The sequence below is a fragment of the Elephantulus edwardii genome, unplaced genomic scaffold, assembly GCF_000299155.1.
Source record: "Elephantulus edwardii isolate Elephantulus edwardi_28Jun2011 unplaced genomic scaffold, EleEdw1.0 scaffold00059, whole genome shotgun sequence".
NCBI lineage: Eukaryota > Metazoa > Chordata > Mammalia > Macroscelidea > Macroscelididae > Elephantulus > Elephantulus edwardii.
Window position 1 is genome coordinate 8,822,529 of NW_006399809.1, and position 20,567 is coordinate 8,843,095.

The window sequence follows — 20,567 nt, forward strand, 5'->3', positions numbered from 1 at the left end:
TTTCATCTCCAGAGTAATATATCATATGGTCATCAGACTCAAAATGCCCCATGCCAGTCCATCTCATCTCTCCAATGCCTAATATGTCAATATTTATGCATTCCATTTCTTTCTTAACAATTTCTAATTTTCCTTCATTCATGGCTTTCACATTCCATGTTCCAATCACTACGGTCTGCTTACAGCTGTTCCTCCTCCCTTGTATTTCCATACTTGATAGTTCTACCTAGGTTGCCCTTTTTCTTAATCTGCGTGTGTTCTGTTGTGCATAGGGTTTTCAGAGGCCTGCTATTTCAGAAGTGGGTGGCCAATCCTTCTTCCTAGTCTGTCTTAATCTGAATGTTCAGATTTAGAGGAGTATCTGACAGACAGCAATTTGTGGAGCAGATAAAGATAAATCCCTTATTGTGGGGGTAAGCGTTAGTTAAAGTGTTGACCCCACCCTTAGCCCGTGCTTTGACCCACTTACTTCCCAGCTCCACCCTCCCATTTTTCTTAGAGTCACCCACAGATTATTATGATCCACACAGTCAAACCTTTGCGTAATTAATGAAACACAGATATACATTCTTCTGGTATTCCCTGCTCAGCTAAGATCCATCTAACATCAGCTACAGTATCCCTAGTACTACGACCCCTTCTAAACCCAACCTGACCTTCTGGCAGTTCTCTGCTGATGTGCTGTTCCAATCGTTTTTTAATAATCTTCAGTAGAATTTTACTTGCATGTGAAATCAATGAGATTGTTCTGTAGTTTCCACACTCTGTTCGGTCACCCTTCTTTGGAATGGGAACAAATATAGATCTCTTCCATTCAGTTGGCCAAGTGGTTGTTCTCCAGATTTCTTGGCACAACTTGGTGAGCACATCCAGGGCAGCATCTGTTAGCTGAAATACGTCAATTGGTATACCATCTATTCCTGGGGCCTTAATTTTTTCCTATTTCCTTCAAAGCAGCTTGAACTTCTTCCTTCATCACCACAGGCTCTTAAATGGTTTAAAATCAGAAATGGTGTGCGTCAAGGCTGTATCCTTTCTCCATACTTATTCTGTCTATATGCCGAGCAAATAATTTGTGAAGCTGAACTCTATGAAGAAAAATATGGCATCTTGATTGGAGGATGACTCTTCAACAACCTGTATTATGCAGACGATACAACTTTGCTTGCTGAAGGTGAGAAGGCTTGGAAACCTTGCCACAGAAAATCAAGGATTATAGTCTTCTGTATGGATTACATCTCAACATCAAAAAACAAAGATCCTCACCACAGGACCAACAGTCAACTTTATGATAGATGGAGAAAAAAAAACACACTCTGTAATTGATTTAATCTTATTTGAACCAGCAGTCAACACCCTTGGTACCAGCAGTCAAGAAATCAGGAGTCATTATGTTGGAAGCAGGAGTGGCATCCACTCCTTAAATAACATGCCTCCAGAAACCCTATGAACTTTGTTAAATATCGATAGTTGTAGAGGGGCTTCAAGCTGTTTTTTCATAGTGTCTCTATGAGTCATGCTCAACTCGAAGGCAATCAACAACAACAAAAACAATTGCATTATGAAAATCTCTCAGGAATCTCTTCAAAATGCTGTGGAGAAGTGATGTCATTTTGAGGACTAAGGAATGTCTAATTCAGACCATGGTCTTCTCAGTCACCTGCTATGCATCAGAGAGCAGACAAAGATAAAGGAAGACAGAGGAAGAATTGATGTATTTGAGTTGTGGTGCTGGAGAAGAGTACTAAATATCCCATGGACTGCAAAAAGAATACCAGATATGTCTTGGGAAAAGTTCAACCAGAGTGGTCCTTGGAGGCAAAGATGGCGAAGTTTCGTCTTTCATTACTTTGGAGTTGAAGCTATTCTTTGGAAAGGAACCTTATGCTTAGAAATATGGAATGTCAGCAAAGTAGAGAAAGACTCCTAAGGAGATGAATTGACATGGTGACTTCAGTAATGGGCTCTAGAGTATCAGAGATAATACGGATGGCACAGGATAGGTAGGGCAGGGTTCAGATCAACTGTTCATAGAGTTGCTATGAGTCAAACTTGACTCGATGACACCTGTCAACAATAGCCACCATTCTAAGACTCCAATCTTAATGCCCCAGATGATTGGATTGTGGTGTATGTCTTTCTACAGATGAAAAGGACACATACTGTCTCAGACCACTATTAAAAAAGCTAAAGAAAGATTTACACAGAGAATCATACTAGAATGCTTACCAGGGAAGGGGATAGGGGAGTTAAAATGTAATAGTTATTAATATGCATGAATACTTATTAATATGGATGAAAGAAAAGACAATATGGAAAGAGTGAGTGATCAGACACTGTGGCTATTGTAATTAAGCTTATGGAACAAAATGTGTATAAATAATTGATTGAAACAACGTATTGCCCTAGACTAAACCCAAGTTTAAGCTAGTACTTTTTAGCTCCACTTCCTTCTTCCCTCCGGTCTTCTCTGTCCTCCATATCCCACCCCTCTCTGCCTTCTACTCTTCTCCCATTGTCTTCCCACTCTATCCTTTTCTCCCTCCCATCTTCCCTCTTTTTCTCCCTCTCCCTGACTCTCTCACTCTCCTTATCTTTGGAGTTTTCCCCCCATTAAATATATTTCTACTCTGATCTAAATGGATTTGTTTTGTTGTCTCTACTTGTAAGTTAATAATTTGTAACAATACTTTAATAAATTTAGTAGTAGTTTCTTATTGCTCAAGTATATGAAATCATTGCTTTGAATAATTTTGAAATGGATACATTTTCCTTGTCACGTATGTTTAAACATGAAGATGACATAGGATAGGACAGATTTTTCATTCTTTGATACTTATGACAACCATGAATTGAAACAGACTTGACAGAATGGGATTTTTTTCAAGATAATGCCCTTTGGGTAAAAATCATTGCTTTTAAGCATGCTTCTCACGTGACTCTTTTAATTTTTTCAGGCGATACCAAAAGTTGCAGAAGATCATGAAGCCTTGGTAAGAATATACAATCAATTGATTTTGACAATTTAACACCTTTGTCTTCTTTGAATTATTAAATCCTAATCTCTGACTGATTGTATCTTTAGTTAAAACTGTTCATTTATGGATTTTGCGTGAATGAAGATTCCCCCACCCCGCTATTAAATGGTCTTATAAAATTTTTAACATTTTAAAATTTATAAAATTTAAAATTTTATTCCCCCCTTTTTTTTACACTGTAGTGGAAAGGTTATGTATGTTTGTAACCACTATAATAAGCACATCAAGATTGCCACCCTTCTCCTGGAGCAAGGCTAAGCATCATTTCATATATTACTTTGACATCTTTTAATGAAGACTTTTTTGGTGGAATGTATGTGATGTGTTTAAAATCAGAGACTCTGATTTTATCTTTAGTAACGTAGTAATAAAGAGATCTACATTTAAAAAGCATTCAGGGCAGAAATACAGAATCAATATTATTTGACTTGAGTCTGAGAAATTGCTCAGTCACTCGGTATGTTATGGGAATTGTATTGATAATTGCATCTAGGAGTCAGAAATGTACAGGGATTTTTGCAACTCTCAGTGAAGATCCTTATCACTTTCAAATATATGGTCATTTGTCTTCCACTTTTCACCTAGAAAGAAATAGTTGCAGGCAAAATAGAATGCTAGTCAAGTAGAAAGTAATAATGACTTTCTAGTAAAGTTTCTATCTATCGGATCTGTATCTTTTGTCTTAGAAACAATTAGTGGTATTGGCAGCAGAAGCCATCCTTTGTGAGTTTACTTTGTCCCTGGCGTTGTCTCAAGGCTTACATTCTACCTCTGATCCACATTGATGTCCACCCTACAACATCAGTATAAATAACTCATTGCCTTGATGCTGGACACAACTTATTTTCTCCCCTTCACCGTATACAGCATATTGATACAGAGAAATTTTTGTTTGTTTGAAAACAAAATGGTTTCGTCGAAATTGTTGCTTTGTCTGTCTATGGTTCTTATCCTCTAGTATGCAGGAATACTTATTAGTTTAATTAATAACCATAATTTCTGTGTATAAATCTGTGCACAAAAGTCTGTGGTTCTGGCCATGTCAGAATAAGGCTAACTCTCACACAGATACCGAAGCCCACAACCGTTAAATCAGTTCTGACCCACAGAGACCTAATAGGACATAACAGAAGGTCCTCATGGGATTTCTGAGGTTGGAGATCTTTACTAGAGCAGGCTGGCTCATCTTTCTGCTGAGGAGCAGCGGGTGGGTTCAAACTGCTGACATCTCTGTTAACATCCCAATACTTAACCCATTATGCTACCAAGGTTTCTTTTCCACAGTTGCACATCTAGGCCAAGTATTTAAAAACAAAATCATCTAAAAGCCCACTATTTTAAGACCTTGGCTACCAACCTGTCCAAGCAGGCAGAAAGTAGATGAAATCTCCTTGAGAGATCAGATGGGCATCAAATGAGATTACAGTGGGATTTGCCTGATGCCATTTGCTTATCCAGGTAGCAAGGAGGGCATGTGTTTGTAACTTACTGCTTCAGATAGAACTTAGGGCAGCATGAGATCAAATCCATACGCCTCACTCTGTCTAGAGGGAAAATGAGAGCAACTTAGTGTCTATAAGGGACACTTGGCAGGAGCCTTGTGGGGCAATAGTTAAGAGCTCAGCATTATGCAGAGGACTACAGTTTGAACTCTTCAGCCATTCCCTGGAGCAAAGACCTTATGATCTGCTTCTGTAAAGAGTACAGCCCAGCAAGGTAATTCAACTCTGCCTGTCACATGGGATCTTTATGAGCTGTAATCAGTTTGACAGCATTTAACAACAGCCAAGCAGCTAGCTAGCTATTTACAGGAAACCTGTGTGAGGTAAAGGAGCCCTGGTGGCAGAAGGAGTTAAGTACAATATAGATATTAAACTTGATGAACAAATGTCCCCAGTGAACAGAGACCCAGAATCTTCAAATAGATGCACACTCTGATGCAGTATGTCGGGAGTGATGCTAGTCTTGTGACCACAGTTCCCATTGAGGAGTTTCCTACCTACAGAGATCCTCCATCCAGATTCTGACACTGTAGATCTCTATGGAAAGAAACTGCTCATCTTTCTAACCAAGAGCAGTTGTTTGATTTGAACCACTGACTTCTCATATTTCAGGTCAATGTGTTACTTACTATAAAACAAGATCCAAGATACACTGTAACCAATAAAGGTTTAAACCAGAAATTGCTTAATATTGGTAAGTCAATCAATGTGATTCAGCATTGAACAAAATGGAAAGGCAAAGCCAAGGTGAAAAACATCTTAATAGATGCAGAAAATGTGTTTCCTAGATGCCAGCATCCACTCAAAATAAAAATTCTCTGCAAAGACAAAAGAGAAGAAAACTTCCTCAACCTGATAAAGTCTACATAACCTTCTCATATTTAATAATGACTGAATGAATTCTTACTCCCCAAAATTTGACAAATGGTCAAAACATTTTTGTTTAAACAATTTTATTCAACTTGATAGTAGGTCCTTGACTATTTCAAATACGGGGGGGGGCGGGGGAAGCAACTTAATAAAAAAGTAGAGTCAACTTTAGCTTACTCATTGAAGATCTGTATAGAAAATGGCAGAAAATCCTGAGGAATTTACAGAGAAACTACTTGGCTTAATAATAACAACATTTTAAGATGTCTCAAGATAAGAGTGTCATATAAAAACTGGTTTCTTAAAAAATAAAAAAAAAACTGGTTTCTTTTATTAGTTAACAACTGGGATATGAAATTTAAAAATTTCCATTTATGAACTCTCAAAACCCATAAAATTCTTAAGAATACATTTAACAAAGTTGGACAATGCCTTTGTGCAGAGAACTACAATGTATGACTCAAAAAAATTAAAAAAGAGCTTAATGAGTGATGGAAATCTCTTCTGGTATCGTCTGTAAAGAGCTGTGCTGCTAACCGAAGAGCCTTGCCTCTCTGGAGGTTCAAATCTATTAGCAGTGCCACTGGAGAAAGATGAGCAAATCCCCTACTGTGTGATTTATAGCCTCAGAAGCATGCTGAGGACTCAGGCATGAGTAAGCTCTGACTTGAAGACAGTGAATTATTTTGAATTTAATACATGGAAGGAACTCATGTGGAATAGTGGGTTAAGTGTTAGGCGACTGACCAAAAAGTCTTCATTTTAAACTCCCAGCCATTCATCAGAAAGCTAAAATAGGCTGCTCCCGTTAAGACTTTACAGTCTTGGAAACCTAGTGAAGGTCGCTAAGAGTCAGAATCAGTAGGATTGGGCTGGGTTTGGTTTTGTTGTTATCATAAAAGCACAACTTATAGTGACCCTAGGAGCAAAAGATCTGAACCCTGTTCTATTCTGCACCATCCTCACACTTCCTGACACACAAGAACCCATTGCAGCAGCCACCTTGTCAGTCCAACTGGTTGAGGATCTTCTTCTCCTTCGCCCGCCCTCCATTCTCAGCATCACGTCCTTTTCCAAGGAATAGCCCCTCCTAGCAGTATGTCCAAAGTATGTGAGGTGAAGCCTCATCATTCTTGCCTCCAAAGAGCACTTGAAATGCACCCTCTCCAAGACCTATGTGTTCATTTTCTTGACAGTCCATGGGTTGTTCAGTGCTCTTCTCCAACACTACACCTCCAAGGCATCAATTCTTTTCCTGCCATCCTTATTCATTTTCTAGATTTCAGGTACATAGCTAACAATATGAAAGATTATGGTCTGAATCAGGCTCATCTTAGTCCTCAAGCTGACATCGCTACTCCTAAATAATTTGGAAAGGTGTCTAACTGCAGATTTTCCCACTGTAATGCATCTTCTTATTTCCTGACTAGAGATGGAAGATTTGCCCAGAAGAGCTTGTCAAAAGTAGAACCTGCTACAGGCTTTTAGGACTTGTTTGAGGGGAAAGATTGAGTCCCTCCCAGTACTATGAGGAGATTTACATTTGAATACGTTAGTGGACCCATAGTAGAACTCTGATTGAAGAGGTAACAACACATTTGCAAAGAAGGGCAAGCTGGCAAGGAGAGAAGGAAAAAGAATAAAGTAAGAGACTGACTTTCAGAACTGGGACAAGCTGTTTGGCTTCTGAAGCAGGGTAAACTTGGTGCCCATCAGAGCCCTCTTCCAAGACTTGAGCTTGGAGTATGCTCGCTCATGGCAGTCATCTGGATTTACAGGAGAAGTTGAAGGAATAAAAAAATAGAGTAACAAGCTATACTTTGATGCGCTCCTTTAGCGCTGCTCACCTAGTATGCACACATGTCTGGGTGAAGTTGTTGTTGTTATGTGCCATCGAGTTATTTGTGACTCATAGCGACCCTATGTACAACAGCCCTAAACCCTGCTCTATCCTGTGCCAATCGCATTGCCTCTGACATACCCATCTGGATCACCCCAGTCACTGAATCAGTCCACCTCATAGAGGGTCTTCCCCTCCTGCGCTGTCCCTCTTATTGGCTTGAGGAGCTGTAAGGGACCCCTGGCTTGTTGACTTGGTCCCTTGTGAAGACTAGGACTGAGGAGATCGCAGAGACAAGTGTGGACTCCTGAGCTTGCAGCTGATGCTTATTTGAGCCTAGACACAGATTGCTGGGATGAGTTGGCCAGAACCCAACCAGATGAAGAGAGGATGGATGATTGGTGCAGTGAGCAAGGGTCGATTGCTGCAGCCTGATGGCATGCTTTGGACTGGACATTGCTAGTGAATACAGATGCTTAAAGTCGCCAAGTTGAACAGAGGATTCTTCAGCAAAAGAAGTGTTTGCTTGTTCTCTCAGAGAACAGTTTTCATAGGGATGGCAAATCAGAAACTGGCTTTCTAAAATGGTCATATTAGGGCATGAGGCATGAAGTAACTGGCTTTCATGAGGTAGTTATTACTAAGATTATTGAAAGAAAAAAAATGGATTCTAATGTAAATGAAATGAGTTATATAAATAAAAATAAGAATTAAATTAAAAAAAGAAGTCTATCCACTAACTTCAGCAGTTGAGGACATATTCTCTGTATTCTACTGACAGCATTAAAATAGCCTTTGTTTTGATCATTTCTCTAAATCTTAATTGTGCGTATCACTGCAAGGAGCATTCACAAGCCTTCATCTTTTATAAAATCCACTGCATACATTTAAATGCCTGTGTTGAGATGAGCTGAATTTTGTCAGAATGGTGGACTCTCTCCACTGAGTCGGTGAGAAACATTCCTTTGCATCGCTCCAGCACACGTAGGTGTTGGCTGTGACGGTGGCTCACCACCAGCATGTGAAGCTTACTGGCTGCTTAGTTTGTGGCAGTCGGCACTGAAAAAATCTTCAGCTTCACATTATATAAAACCCCAGTAACCCAAACAATGGAAGTGCTCCCAGGTCTGTCCTGTGGTTGCTTTATGTGTGCGATTTTTTGAGCCTCACCCCTCCACACCCGGGATGGATTTTAGATGTGGGCCCTTGCAGCTGTCTTGCCCACTTGCAGCCACAATTACTCCTCTAAGCACAGATATATAGATATTAGTACCATTGTCAATAACAGCTCTTAGGGCCTCTCATTTAAATGAGCTGATTTGGTTCCTCAACTTGGTATAAAATGATGTGTTAGTGTGGCCTTCCTTTCCCAGCAGCTGAAACATTGGAATTGAGTTGTGGAGAGTTCTCTTTGGTAACAACCTGCATGCCACCCAATATTCAGGAGCCTAGTTTATAAGGAGTTACACTGGCAGGAGGTTCGAATCCACCAGCTGCTCTTAGGGAGAAAGATAGGCAGTCTTCTCTCATGCAGTTTACTGCCTCTGATAACCCATGGGAGGGTCAGCTATGAGTCAGTTCTGATGCAGTAACACAGAACAGCATATATATCATATATGTATGCATGTATGTATATGTGTGTGTATTTGGTGTGTGGAATTCCTGGGTGGCATACAATTGACTGATAACTGAAAGGCTGGATGTTCAAATCCTCCAGAGATTGACAGAGGCCTGACAATCTACTTCTGAAAAAAATCAGCCATTGCAAACCCCAGTGGAGCAATGTTCTTTTCTGAGAGAGAAAGAGAGAACATGAAGTCTTTCGACGTGCTAGGTATAATGATTAATTATTATTTCCCCTCTTATTAAGAGTGAAAATAAGTAAACTAGTTAATACTGTTTACTAACAATAATATTATGCATTATTATTTAATAATGATTTCAGAGTAATCCTAATACCCAGGCAGGCTGCTGTCAGGGATCTCTCCAGAGTACTGAGGAGCAGTGATGTCAGTCTGGAGACTAAGGTGTGCCTCCTGATCCAGGCCATGGTCTTTGAAGTTACTTGCTATGCATCAGAGAGCTGGATAGTGGCAACGGATGACAGAGGAACAATCAATGCCTTTGAGTTGTGGTACTCAAGAAGAGTTTGAACATACCATGGACTGCAAGGAGTACAGACATGTCTGGCTTAGAGGGGGTGAAACCAAGTTTCTCCTTGGAGGCTAGGATTTTGAATCCCCATCTCAGTTTGGGCACAGGGCCAGGAGGGACCAGTCTTTGGAGAAGGACATTGGAGGCTAGGATTTTGAAGCTCCATCTCACTTAGCTTGGACACAGGGCCAGGAGGAACCAGTCTTTGGAGAAGGACATTGTCCTTGAAAGGGTGGAGGGACAGCACAAGAGAGAAAAACCCTGGATGAAATGGACTCATACAGTGACTAGGGTAATGGTGTAGGTGTGTTGGAGACAGTGAGACTGGCTCAGGATAGGGCAGAGTTCAGAGCTACTGTACATAAGATCAGTGTGAGTCACAAGCAACTTGATGGCACATAACAACAACAACAACAACAATAACAATTGCTTTACTACTTGACTTTATTATTTTCCAGATGTGATTCCCTTTTGTTTTGATTTGCTTTTTGGATTTCCATGTGATTTAGTGTCTGGAGAAAAAGTCATTCTGGAGTTTTTATTTAACCTTTCTTTCTATTTTCAGTTTGGTTTTTTAAAATTTTTTTTATTTTCTGCTTTTTTTCGTTTTATTTGCTCCCTCAAGCCAGAGCAAGTTTTGTGGATTATCATTTCTTGTTGAAGCACAGTGTCTGATGCCACCTAGGGGCACCTGCCAAATAGATGCTGCTGGTTGGCTTTGGCTGGGCAGCAGGGTCTCCTGCTTTTATATCCAGTGTTGAAGAGTTTAGCTGTCCTTGGGTTTTTTTTTGTTTTGTTTTGTTTGATTTTTCTGACTCCGAGGACAGAGAATGCTTGACGTAGTAAAAGTAAATGCAGTTGGAAACCACAGGCTTCATTTCTCTTTTTTGAAAATAGCTCTTTCACATTAAATAAATCAGGGACAAATATTATATGTAAAAAATGATGAGTCAAATGTTATATGATCCAACATACAAACTATTAGGGAGCCCTGGCTGTGTAGTGGTTTGGTGCTGGGCTGCTGACTTAAAGGGTTTGCAGTGTGAACCCACAAACTGTTCTGTGGGGAAAAGAGGCAGTAATCTCTTTCTGTAAAGATGTGCATCTTCAGAAACCTGAGAGGCACAATTTTGCTCTTTCAGAGCTACAATGCATTGAAGCATACATGACTGCAGTAGGTTTTGTTTAGGGTGTATGTGAAATGTATAGAACAGGCAAATGTCTAGAGCCCAAAGTTCATTTGAAAGGATCAGAGGATTGAGATTTACTGTATAAGGGGCACACAATTTCTGTTTAGGGTGATGGGAAACTTTTGTTTGGATACTTGTGATGGTTGCACAACTTGCTTTGAGTTGTACACTTGGAAATGGTTAGAAGAGAGTATTTTTAAAATTATTTACAAAAATAAAGTTCTTTTAGAAATCAGTTTTGCATACCCATAACCACAAACTCTCAGGTGGTGCTGAGCCTAATGTGTAGTGCACAGTGTTTTTTGAGGTGAAGGGGTGTTAGTGCACTTACCGCTCAGCAGTCCTGAGTTAGCGACCACCACCAGCTCCATCACTATTGTCCTATCCTCTTTAAAAATTAGGAAACTGGGTGTCTTAGGTCCCTGGTGTCTTTGTAAAAGAAATACTACAAGCAGGTGGCTGTAAAGAATAAAGATGTATTTTCTCACGGTTGAGGAGACTAGAAGTCCAAATTCAGGTCACACACTATAAGGAAGGCTCTCTCTCTGGGTGCAGGGAAGGCTCTTGTCTCTGCTTGTAAAGCTCTGTCACTCATTCCTTGGAGAGCACCAGCTGGGTCTGCTATTCTTATATAAGCCAGAGCAACTAGGTTTAGCACAAACCCTGTACTGATGTGGGGTTATCATAGCAAGAGCCCTCTTCCCTAATGAGATAACATCCAGACGTAGGTTGTTGTTGCAGGTCAACACACAGCTGACCTCCAAGCAGTTTTTCAGAGGAGAGAATCACAGCGGAGGGGATTGTCCATCCTTTTCTCTGTGAAACAGCTGGTAGAATTCAATCCATGGGCCTTTGGGATTGCAGTACAGCTTCTTACCACTAAGCCACTGGAGCGCTCTTCCAAAGACATATGGGTTAGGATTTTACATGTGTTTGTGGGCAGGAGCACAGTGCAATCCCTGAGAGTGAGGCACATGATGCATAAGTTGATCAGTTAGAGTTATATTGAATACCTGAGCCGTCAGACTCTAGAATCTGACTACTTACTCTGTCCCCCTTTTCACCTCACCCTCTTGGATCTGACAGAGCTGTTAGTCTTTGTTCTATCCTGAAAGCCTCTTGCCTTTTTCAGGCTTTTTTTCAGCATCCCCACTTCTTAGCTGGGGAGCCAGGTGGTGCACTCCATTAGAAATTGTGCCACGAACCCCAGGCCCACACCCCTCTCATGGCTCAAAGCCACCAGCTGCTCCACAGCAGAAAGATGGACAGTATCTTCCCATGTGATTTGTAGCCTCCCGCCAAAAACCCCAATGGAGGGTCAGCTATGAGTCAATTCTGACTCTTCGTTTTAACTTCTGAGCCAATGCAGAATTTCAGAACTAATTTTGGAGATGGGGCTGAGTTTGTCATTGAACAAGAAGGGATATCACTAAGCTGCTTTAAAAGAAATGTGGAAATTCTTTCCATGTCTTTTGCCCATTTTGGGTCATTAGTCTTTTTCTAGTGGATGCCCAGGAGTATTCTGTAAACTTTAGTTATAAGACTCTTGTCTGAGATGGTATTATCAAATGTTTGTTCCCAGTCTGTAGGTTTTCTTTTCACCCTGTTGGAAAAAAAAATTATGCACACATGAATTTAATTTTTAAAAGGTCTCATGAACCAATTTTATCTTCTTTGATTGTGCATTTCTGGTTATATTTGGAAATGATGGTACATTGACCCAATGGAATACTATGCAGCACACAGGAGCAATGATTTTAGGCAAATTACTACCTAACTTGGGAAGGACTGCAGAGCAATATGCTGAGTGGACTCAGTTCCATGAGGATAAATATTCTATAAAACCATTATTGTTGAATGAGTATGAGTATCCAAGAGGGGTGGGAGTGGTTGGAATCTGAAGGATGAGGATGTGCAGGGGGCGGGGGGATTAAATCATGGGGTTGTACAGTTTGATGGGTGTGGGGGTGAGGGAAATTGAAAGAATCTGATTTCAAAAACAATGTATTTGAATTTTGTAAATAAGCAAATATACAGTTTTAAAAAGTAAAAAAAAATGTGAACCCGTTTTCTGTTCTCTTCATTGAAAACAGCAATGTGACCCTATAAATAAGAATCAGGACAACTCAGGCCCATAGGGGCACAGGGACAAATACTGCATGAGATTATTACTGTAAAAACAGAAGGATAACCACTAAGATGTGGACGAATGTCTAAAGAAGGGAGGGAAGAGGGAATGGGGGCTTGGGGGGAGGAAATTATGGGTTCATAGAGTTTGGTCAGTGGAGGGAGGGGGTGAAGGAATTAGCAAAGATCCTGGAGGGATCTAAAAAGATGGGGTAATAGTGGACATACATCATAGTGATTAATTTTTTAAGATGCAGTGTATGGGCATGATCATCAGAAATACAATGGGAATTTAAAGAAAACCACCAAAAAATAATAAAAGAAAAACAAAGTTGTGGTTCTAAACATCCTTCAAATTCAGAAGTAAACGTATCCCTGGGTATTAAGTTTTGGCTAAATAAAAGCTAGAACTATAAGGTCAATACACCACTTGTCAGTTTGAAAAAAAAAATGAGCATACAAGTCAGTGCTTTTTGCACACAAACTGAAAGTCCTAATTGGCATCAGTTAACATACCCGAGGAAGAAGTTCTTATCTTGGGAGTGCTAGGTTAATAGTCATTATAATGAGGTAAGGCTCCTTTGAAGGGTTCTAAATGTCTGTGAAAATGTAGTTTTGAAAGCCCTAAAAATCAGGGAATTGTCTAACCAAGATCAGAAGTGGGAAATATTTTAGAAAAATGGTTTTTTAACCTTCCTGCATCCTCATCCCGACTTCCACCTCTTCTTCAGAATCACAGTCAGACATGCAGCCAGCAAGCAGACCTTGTCTCTGCACATAATCCAAATAGCCAAAGATAGCATGCTGACCAGTGTGATATGGAACATATATATCTATTTATATATATATCTGTGTATGTGTGCACATGAACATACTTGATGGAATATGTCGATAACTTGCATCCATTTTGGAGGGCTAATACTCTTGTATTGGTTTTAATATTTCCTCTTGGATATCCATGATTAATAAACAAAACTTATTATTTTCCCTTAATTCCTTTAACTGCTACTGATTGGTGAAAAGCTTTTCTTTAAGCTCTTTATTATTAAAACCATGCAAGATACACAGTTTAAGTGGGTACAAGCAGTCCTGTGATTAGATACATACTGCTATTCCATACCTTTAAGATGAGAAAACAGGCGCTCAGAAACATACAGTGGGTTTCCCAGATGGCCTTCCCAATCTGGCTTTGAGAGTAAGAGTCCTTTTGAATCCAGGTCTCAAGTCCAGCTCAGCTCAGCGATGCTTTGCGGCCTCTTCTGTTCTCTGATGGACTTTGCCAGTGACTCAGCTTCCATTATCTGCTTGTACTTATTTTTTCTAGAATTTTCTCGCTGCTTTGCCACACCTTGTTTTCCACTATGACAGTGTAACTGTGTTTCCCCCTGTGTCTTCCAGCTTCGGAGACATGCTGTCCTTTACACTGACCGCGTTTGTGGAGCTGATGGATCATGGCATAGTATCATGGGATACATTTTCAGTGGCGTTCATTAAGAAGGTAATCCAATCTGCCCTTCTCTTTTTTTCTTACACATTTATTTTTCTCAATTTTGAGAGAACTATCTAATTGTTTCCTGTCATTCTTAATGTTAAAAGGTAAGTGTGATTTTTAAATAGTATTAGGGTTTCAGAAGTCAGGTACCCAAATTCTATGTGAAAAAGATATTTTCTTCCCGCAGTCCTCCTGAGGGATTTGTACATGGGAAGCCAGAGTCGGAGGGAACGAAGGTGCCATGTTGTTAATTGGAGTGAGTGTCTCCTGATTCACTGCGTAGGATTCTGTTGATTTTAGGATGTAGGCAGAATTTTTGCTTTCTTCCTGAACCTTCTACCTCCAATAAACTTACCTTCTTAAGGGAAGGAGAAAGATAGAGTTTATTGTGTATTTACATGACTAGAGATAATATGAGCAGGGGTACATGGCTCCAAGGCGGAGCAAGCCTGCTCCAATGTGAAAACCCAGGGAGCGGTTAATAATGTGATGGACAGAGGTAAGCCTACCGCAGGGGAAGGAGGGAGAAGGGTTCTTTCTGCATCCCCTACAATTAATTCTAATTAAGGCTGCAAATTTACAATTCTGTTTTTATTCTCCTGACAATAAGTAAATAGCTCTATATTTAGTATTGCAATGAGTTAATATTATGTATTCATTTATTAACATATTTTTTCACATCTAGTAATAAAGCTATTAAAAAATTTAATAACCTTTTCTCTTGACTGTTGTTTTAGGAATAAAGGGATATTTAGGATTTAGCATTTTAATAATTTTGAGAAGAAGTTGGAAAGTCAAAGCAAAATCTAGCAAGAGCTAACTGGTCGACTTTTTTTTGTAATGAAAAAAAATTGAAGTAATTGCAAACCTAGTAAAATGATGAAAAAAAAATTAGAAAGTTTCTTTTAGTCTTTATCCAGTTTCACCCAATATTAATATTGTGCATTACCATAGAACAGCTGTCAAAACTAAGAAAGTAACACTGGTACAATATTATTACAAAATAAATTCAATTTTGCATATTTATTTATTAATGTTCTTTCTCTGGCTAAGGATTGAACTAGGCAGAATCCACGTTGCCTATTTGACCTTCCCAGGGGTTTCTGAGACTATAAACCATGTGGGAGGCAATTGCCCATCTTTCTCCTGAGGAGTCACTGGTGGATTTGAACCGCTAGAGAGGTGTGGCCTTTGGATTAGCAGTGCAGCTCCCAGTGGAATACACCCCGAGAGCCCAGCCAACTCATGGCCGACCCTCCAGAGGGTTTTAGAAGCTTTAGAAAGCGATTAGCCACCTTTATTCTGCAGAGCAGCTGGTGGATGTGAATTGTGTGCTTAGGGTTGGCAGTGTGTCTTCTTACCACTAGGCCACCAGAACTCCAACAGGCCTCAATCTTTTTCTTAACATATTTGGAGAATGCCCTGCTGTTATTTTGTAGAATGTCCCTCAAGTTGGTATTTCTCATGATTACGGTGAGGTTATTTTATGTATTGGGGGCAAGAATAGCACAAATGAGCTGTTGAATTTTGCTCAGTGCTTTATTTTAGGGACTCATGATGTTGATATGTGATAATGACAGTGCTAATCTTCATCTTGTGTAGAAATGGTGTCTCCATTGTAAAGTTACTCTATTTCTCTTGGTGTTTTCTCCTTAACTTGGGGGAGATGCTGACTTTGAATGGCACAAGTGAGCTCCTTTCTGTCAATGAGGTTGTTGGAGAAGGAAGCCATACAGATTACATACATGTCCTGCTGGAAGTGGCATCTTTAGTGAGGACTGGAGCCGAGTGGGAACATCTGTGCACCTTCTTTCCTTCTGTGCATCCACGAGGCCTGGGGGGAGGGGGGGGCGGAGGGGAGTAAAGGAAACCACATGCGAAGTCCACAGAGAGGAAAGAGCCCACTGTGTGTTGGTGGTAGGAATTTCATAAAACAACAACAAAAACTCGACGTTAGTGAAGAAAGCAGTAGCAATGAAGGTGCAGTGGGGTCCTGTGGTTTGGTGGCAGAGAATGTAATCAGTAGTTTATGAGCAGAGACAAGAAATCTGTGTTCTGTCTTTCTAAAGAAACGAGTTCATTCCTGCAAATATTGACTTTATTTTTGGTATTATTTTTAGATAGATACAGATGTTAACTCCCTCTGAATTTGTGGCAGGCTCGTCTCACACTTGAATTGCCTTTCTTCCCTATGTTTAGAGCCTCTTTTTCTCCTAAAACAGACGTAACGACAGCACATCAACAGTGCGATTGTGGTTGTATTTTATTATTGTGTGCCGTTGAGCCGGTTCTGACAGGTAATCCCACTATGGCAGAGTAGCTCCAAACAGCTCTTTAGACTGAACTGTGGGAAGAATCATCCCCAGGTTCGTTCTCCCACAGTCCCACAGATGGGGTGGTGAGCCCATCGACTGTGCCACCAGAGCTCCTTAACTATGTGACGCTTAGTGTCAGTTCCTTGAGATGATGTGTTTTTACCCACGTTACCTCTCTGAATCTCCGTGATAATCCTGTCCAACACAGAAAAGAAGGATTTTGTTATTGTGGTTAGAGAGGCCAGGATGCAGTGGCCTGGAGAAGTTAAATGAGATCATAGTGAGGGGGGTGAAAGTCATCTTTCATTCAATTCAAGGCACTTTCTCTCATCACCACATACTTGCGCTTTGCAAGAGGAAGAAAGACTTCTTACTGGAGCAACGTGTATCCAGCATGCTCCGTCATGCAGCCTGCTCTGTCCTTACCAGCTGAGCTGAGAGATCTCATGTTCCGTGGCTCCCTGGGGGCATGTAGCGCCCTGTCACAGCACTTGCCACATTCCTATGATTTTTACTGTTCATCTGACAGTCAGATCAAGACTAGATCATAACCCCTAGGCGCACAGAGTCACGACCTTCTCCATGACTTGTCCTCAGGGCCTAATAGACTAAACCTTAATCTATTTCTGAAAAATGAATAAAAGCAGTTTGATTTAGAAGCATTTTTAAAAAAATCAATCTATCTGAAGAAGGAAGAAATGGTACTGCATGTGTTTAAATAGATTTCAAGTAAAATGTCAGTTGTGAACTAGACACAAAAGGATAAATATTACGTGATCACACAGAATTGGCAAATGAGTAAAGACAGAAAATAGACTAGAGATCTCTAGGGTGGGGTGTGTGGGGAGAACAGGGGAGAGTTACTACTGGGTGGGCACAGAGTTTCTGGTTAGGGTGATGGAAATGTTTTGGAAATAGCTGTTGGTAATGATTAGCGCTCTAGTGGCCTAATGGTGCTGCATTTCAATCCCAAAGACTTATGGCTCAAAACCACCAGCCACTCTGCAGGAGGACTGGCAGTCTCCTCCCATGCAATTAATTGCCTCTGAAAACATGCCTGAGGGTCAGCTGTGGGTCATTTCCAACTGGAAGGTACTCAACAACAACAGCAGTGGCTGTCCTAGGGACACGAAGCCCTAGGGAACTGTGCTGCTAACCCAAAGTGGATGCCTCTCTGGCATTTGGAATCACCAGGGACTCTGCAGTGAGTGGGGAGGAGGGGTGAGGGAATGGGAAGGAGCACTTGCCACTGGTGTGCTTTACCATCTCCCAAAATTCACTAGAGTGTCAGCTGTGAGTCAGTTTTGATTCCACAGCAGTGAGTGGTTATGCCACTAAATTTTACGTTGAAAAATTATTAAAATATAAAAATTTATTATGTGTGTATACACACACACACATACACACGCAATGATGTCACTCTGGAGACGAAGGTGCGCCTGATCAATCACTTGCTATGTGTCAGAGATCTGGACAATGTCTAGGGAGGATAGAAGGAGAATTGATGCCTTTGAGCTGTGGTGTTGGAGAAGAGTATTGAATGTACCATGGACCGCTAAGAAAATGAAGAGATTCATCCTGGAGAGGGTCAAGCCAGGCTGCTCCTGGGAGGCAAGGATTCTGAGGCTTCATCTGACATACTTTGGACATGTTGCAAGGAGGGACCAGTCCTTAGAGAGGGATGTCATACTTGGGAGGGTGGAGGGACAGTGCAGGAGAGGAAGACCCTCCATGAGGTGGATTGATTCTGTGACTTGGGTAACAGGGGTAGGTGTGTCAGAGACAGATAGGCACAGGATTTAGGGCTGTTGTACATAGTGTAATTATGAGTCACAGGCAACTCGACAGCACATAACAGCAACAACAACTATGAAATAATATTTGACTAAAATAAAGCATTATTAAAAGCTCTTAGTTACAGGTGGGAAAGAATTACAAAGATGTCTTCCTGGTGGTTTAATGTTAAGGAGATGCACTACCAACATAAAGGCAGACAGTTCGAGCCCAGCAGCCACTCAGTGGAAGGAAGATGGACAGTCCCCTACTGTTTGACTTATGGTCTCTGAAAATACACTGAGCGTCAGCTATGAGTTCTCACTTAAAGGCCCTAACAACACAACACAACATGACACAACACAACACCGGGAATAACTAGCTTCAATTTCTGACTTTTAAAAAGTGGTTTCATTCACTGAAATGAAAGTCATATTAAGTCTAAGGAAGCAAAGACTAGTCAATCTTGGCCTTGTAAGTAAAAATACAGTATTTTTAAAAAGCCAGCACTTGCACTTTTCTCATTCTGGGTTACTGCATTTGTTTCATGTTGCTACTAAGAGATCCCATATATGATTTTAAAAATGATTCCAGACAGTTACTTCATAGTTGGTTTCTTGCTGAGGTCAACTTTTGTTACTCATTAGCTGGACCCAGTTCAGCACTTTGACAGCCCAGGAATTGTATGCAGGCAACTGTCTTCAAATGGATCTTTATCTCAACAAAAATTAACTGGGAAATGCTCTGACAAAAGATGCCTATCTCTGGGGTCTGAACTTGGCTGCTTCTTAATGCCAAATTCATGCCACTTGGGAGAAAGATTTTTTTTTCTCTGCCAGCTCTGTCTTCTGCCCTACTACATTATCTGTTTTGTTTTGTGAGGATCTAAATTGTTTAAATTTTGTGTATGATAAATCAAAGCATGACTTCAGAAATAATCTGAGACTTGGAATACCTTACGACCACCATAAAATGCTGTGCTGTAAAAGAATTCGCTACTGAGGAAGAGACCAGGAGTAGGACAGGGAGAAAAAAAGTCCTTTTTGTGTTAAGAGCTGGCTTCCCTAGCCAAGCATAACATCAGTGCCTTGTCTTGGAAAGAATGTTCCATAGGAAAGCTCTAGGAAGCGTTAACTGAGCAGGAGGACCTGGCTTTCCTTTGCATATACTTTCAGTGCCTAGACAAACATCCAGCTGTATTCGTATAGAGACCTGATTATTTTTGCCTCTTAGAATCTTGAGAGGTTTATGAGACTCTGCTTTGAGTTGGAATCAGTCCAGCAGCATATGGCATCAACTGTGTTGTTGTTAGGTGCTATCAAGGCAAAATCGTAGCAAGCCGATTAACAGCAGATCTGAACCTTGCCCTGCCCTGTGCCCTGTCACCTACTCTGTCATGCTCAAGCCCTCTGTGGTAGTCATCATGTCAGTCCATATCTTGAGGGTCTTCCTCTCCTTCCCTGATCCCTCCACCTTTCCCAGCACTTTATCTCTCTCTCAGAAATCATTGTTGTTAACAGCAGTGCGGACCACTTAAAATACGGGCATGGAGCACCATGCTTTCTCCAGGCTCCTTTTCTGTTTTAATAGCACAGGGGAATTTTAATTTTGAGATCTTGTTCTGACTGGTTCTGAACAACAACAACAAAAATATGTGATTTGAATAGCTTGTGTCATTGGTTTGTGAACTGTGAGGCACCTTTGTGTCCTCACAGTGACCAGATCTTCCCCAGTTTTATTTGGGGAACATTTTTAAATGCAGGAGCAGCATATGGAGGCAGTGTACATAATGGTTGCCAATTCCTCTCTCCTCTTTCCCCTAATGATCCAGGCTTGCTTTCAAGGAGCTTTATTGTGGCTAGCTTAGACTAACTCAACTGTGTCAGCCAAAAATACAGTAAGAGAGCTGGGATGAATTTAAAGGCAAAGGAAGTCATTATAGTTTCAGAGGAGCAAGGAAAATTAAAATTTAACCAGACAATCTGGTATACTACTTAACGATGGTAAAGTCTGGAGTCTTCAAGCCAGATGTGGTGTAGCAGCGTGTGCATTCAGTAATGGGTCTGTCACCATTCCTTCTGAGGAAAAGTAGGTTAGAGTCAGCCCTGATGCTTTTACTATGAATATTAGCAAAACAGCACTGTGGGCTCTTTTAAAGGGTCTGCTAAACCCACTGAGAATAAAAGTAAAGGATGAAGTTGGTGCTTCCAGTCTCTTGTGGACAGTATGTGGAACTGTGACGAGGTCACTGCTCTGTACCAGGCAA

At 40.7% G+C, this 20,567-nt stretch overlaps 1 protein-coding gene across 4 annotated transcripts in view; it reads left to right on the forward strand.

Moving 5' to 3' along the window:
• The window catches only part of ELMO1 (engulfment and cell motility 1), a 683,616-nt gene that overhangs the window by 117,778 nt on the left and 545,271 nt on the right, over positions 1-20,567 (forward strand). For 2 of the 4 annotated variants that reach the window (XM_006887590.1, XM_006887589.1), the window contains exons 6-7: positions 2,958-2,993; positions 14,120-14,219. In XM_006887590.1, coding sequence (XP_006887652.1) covers positions 2,958-2,993; positions 14,120-14,219 — 136 coding nt within the window. The remainder of the gene's footprint in view (positions 1-2,957; positions 2,994-14,119; positions 14,220-20,567) is intronic. The other 2 variants (XM_006887592.1, XM_006887591.1) reach the window with 1 other exon arrangement.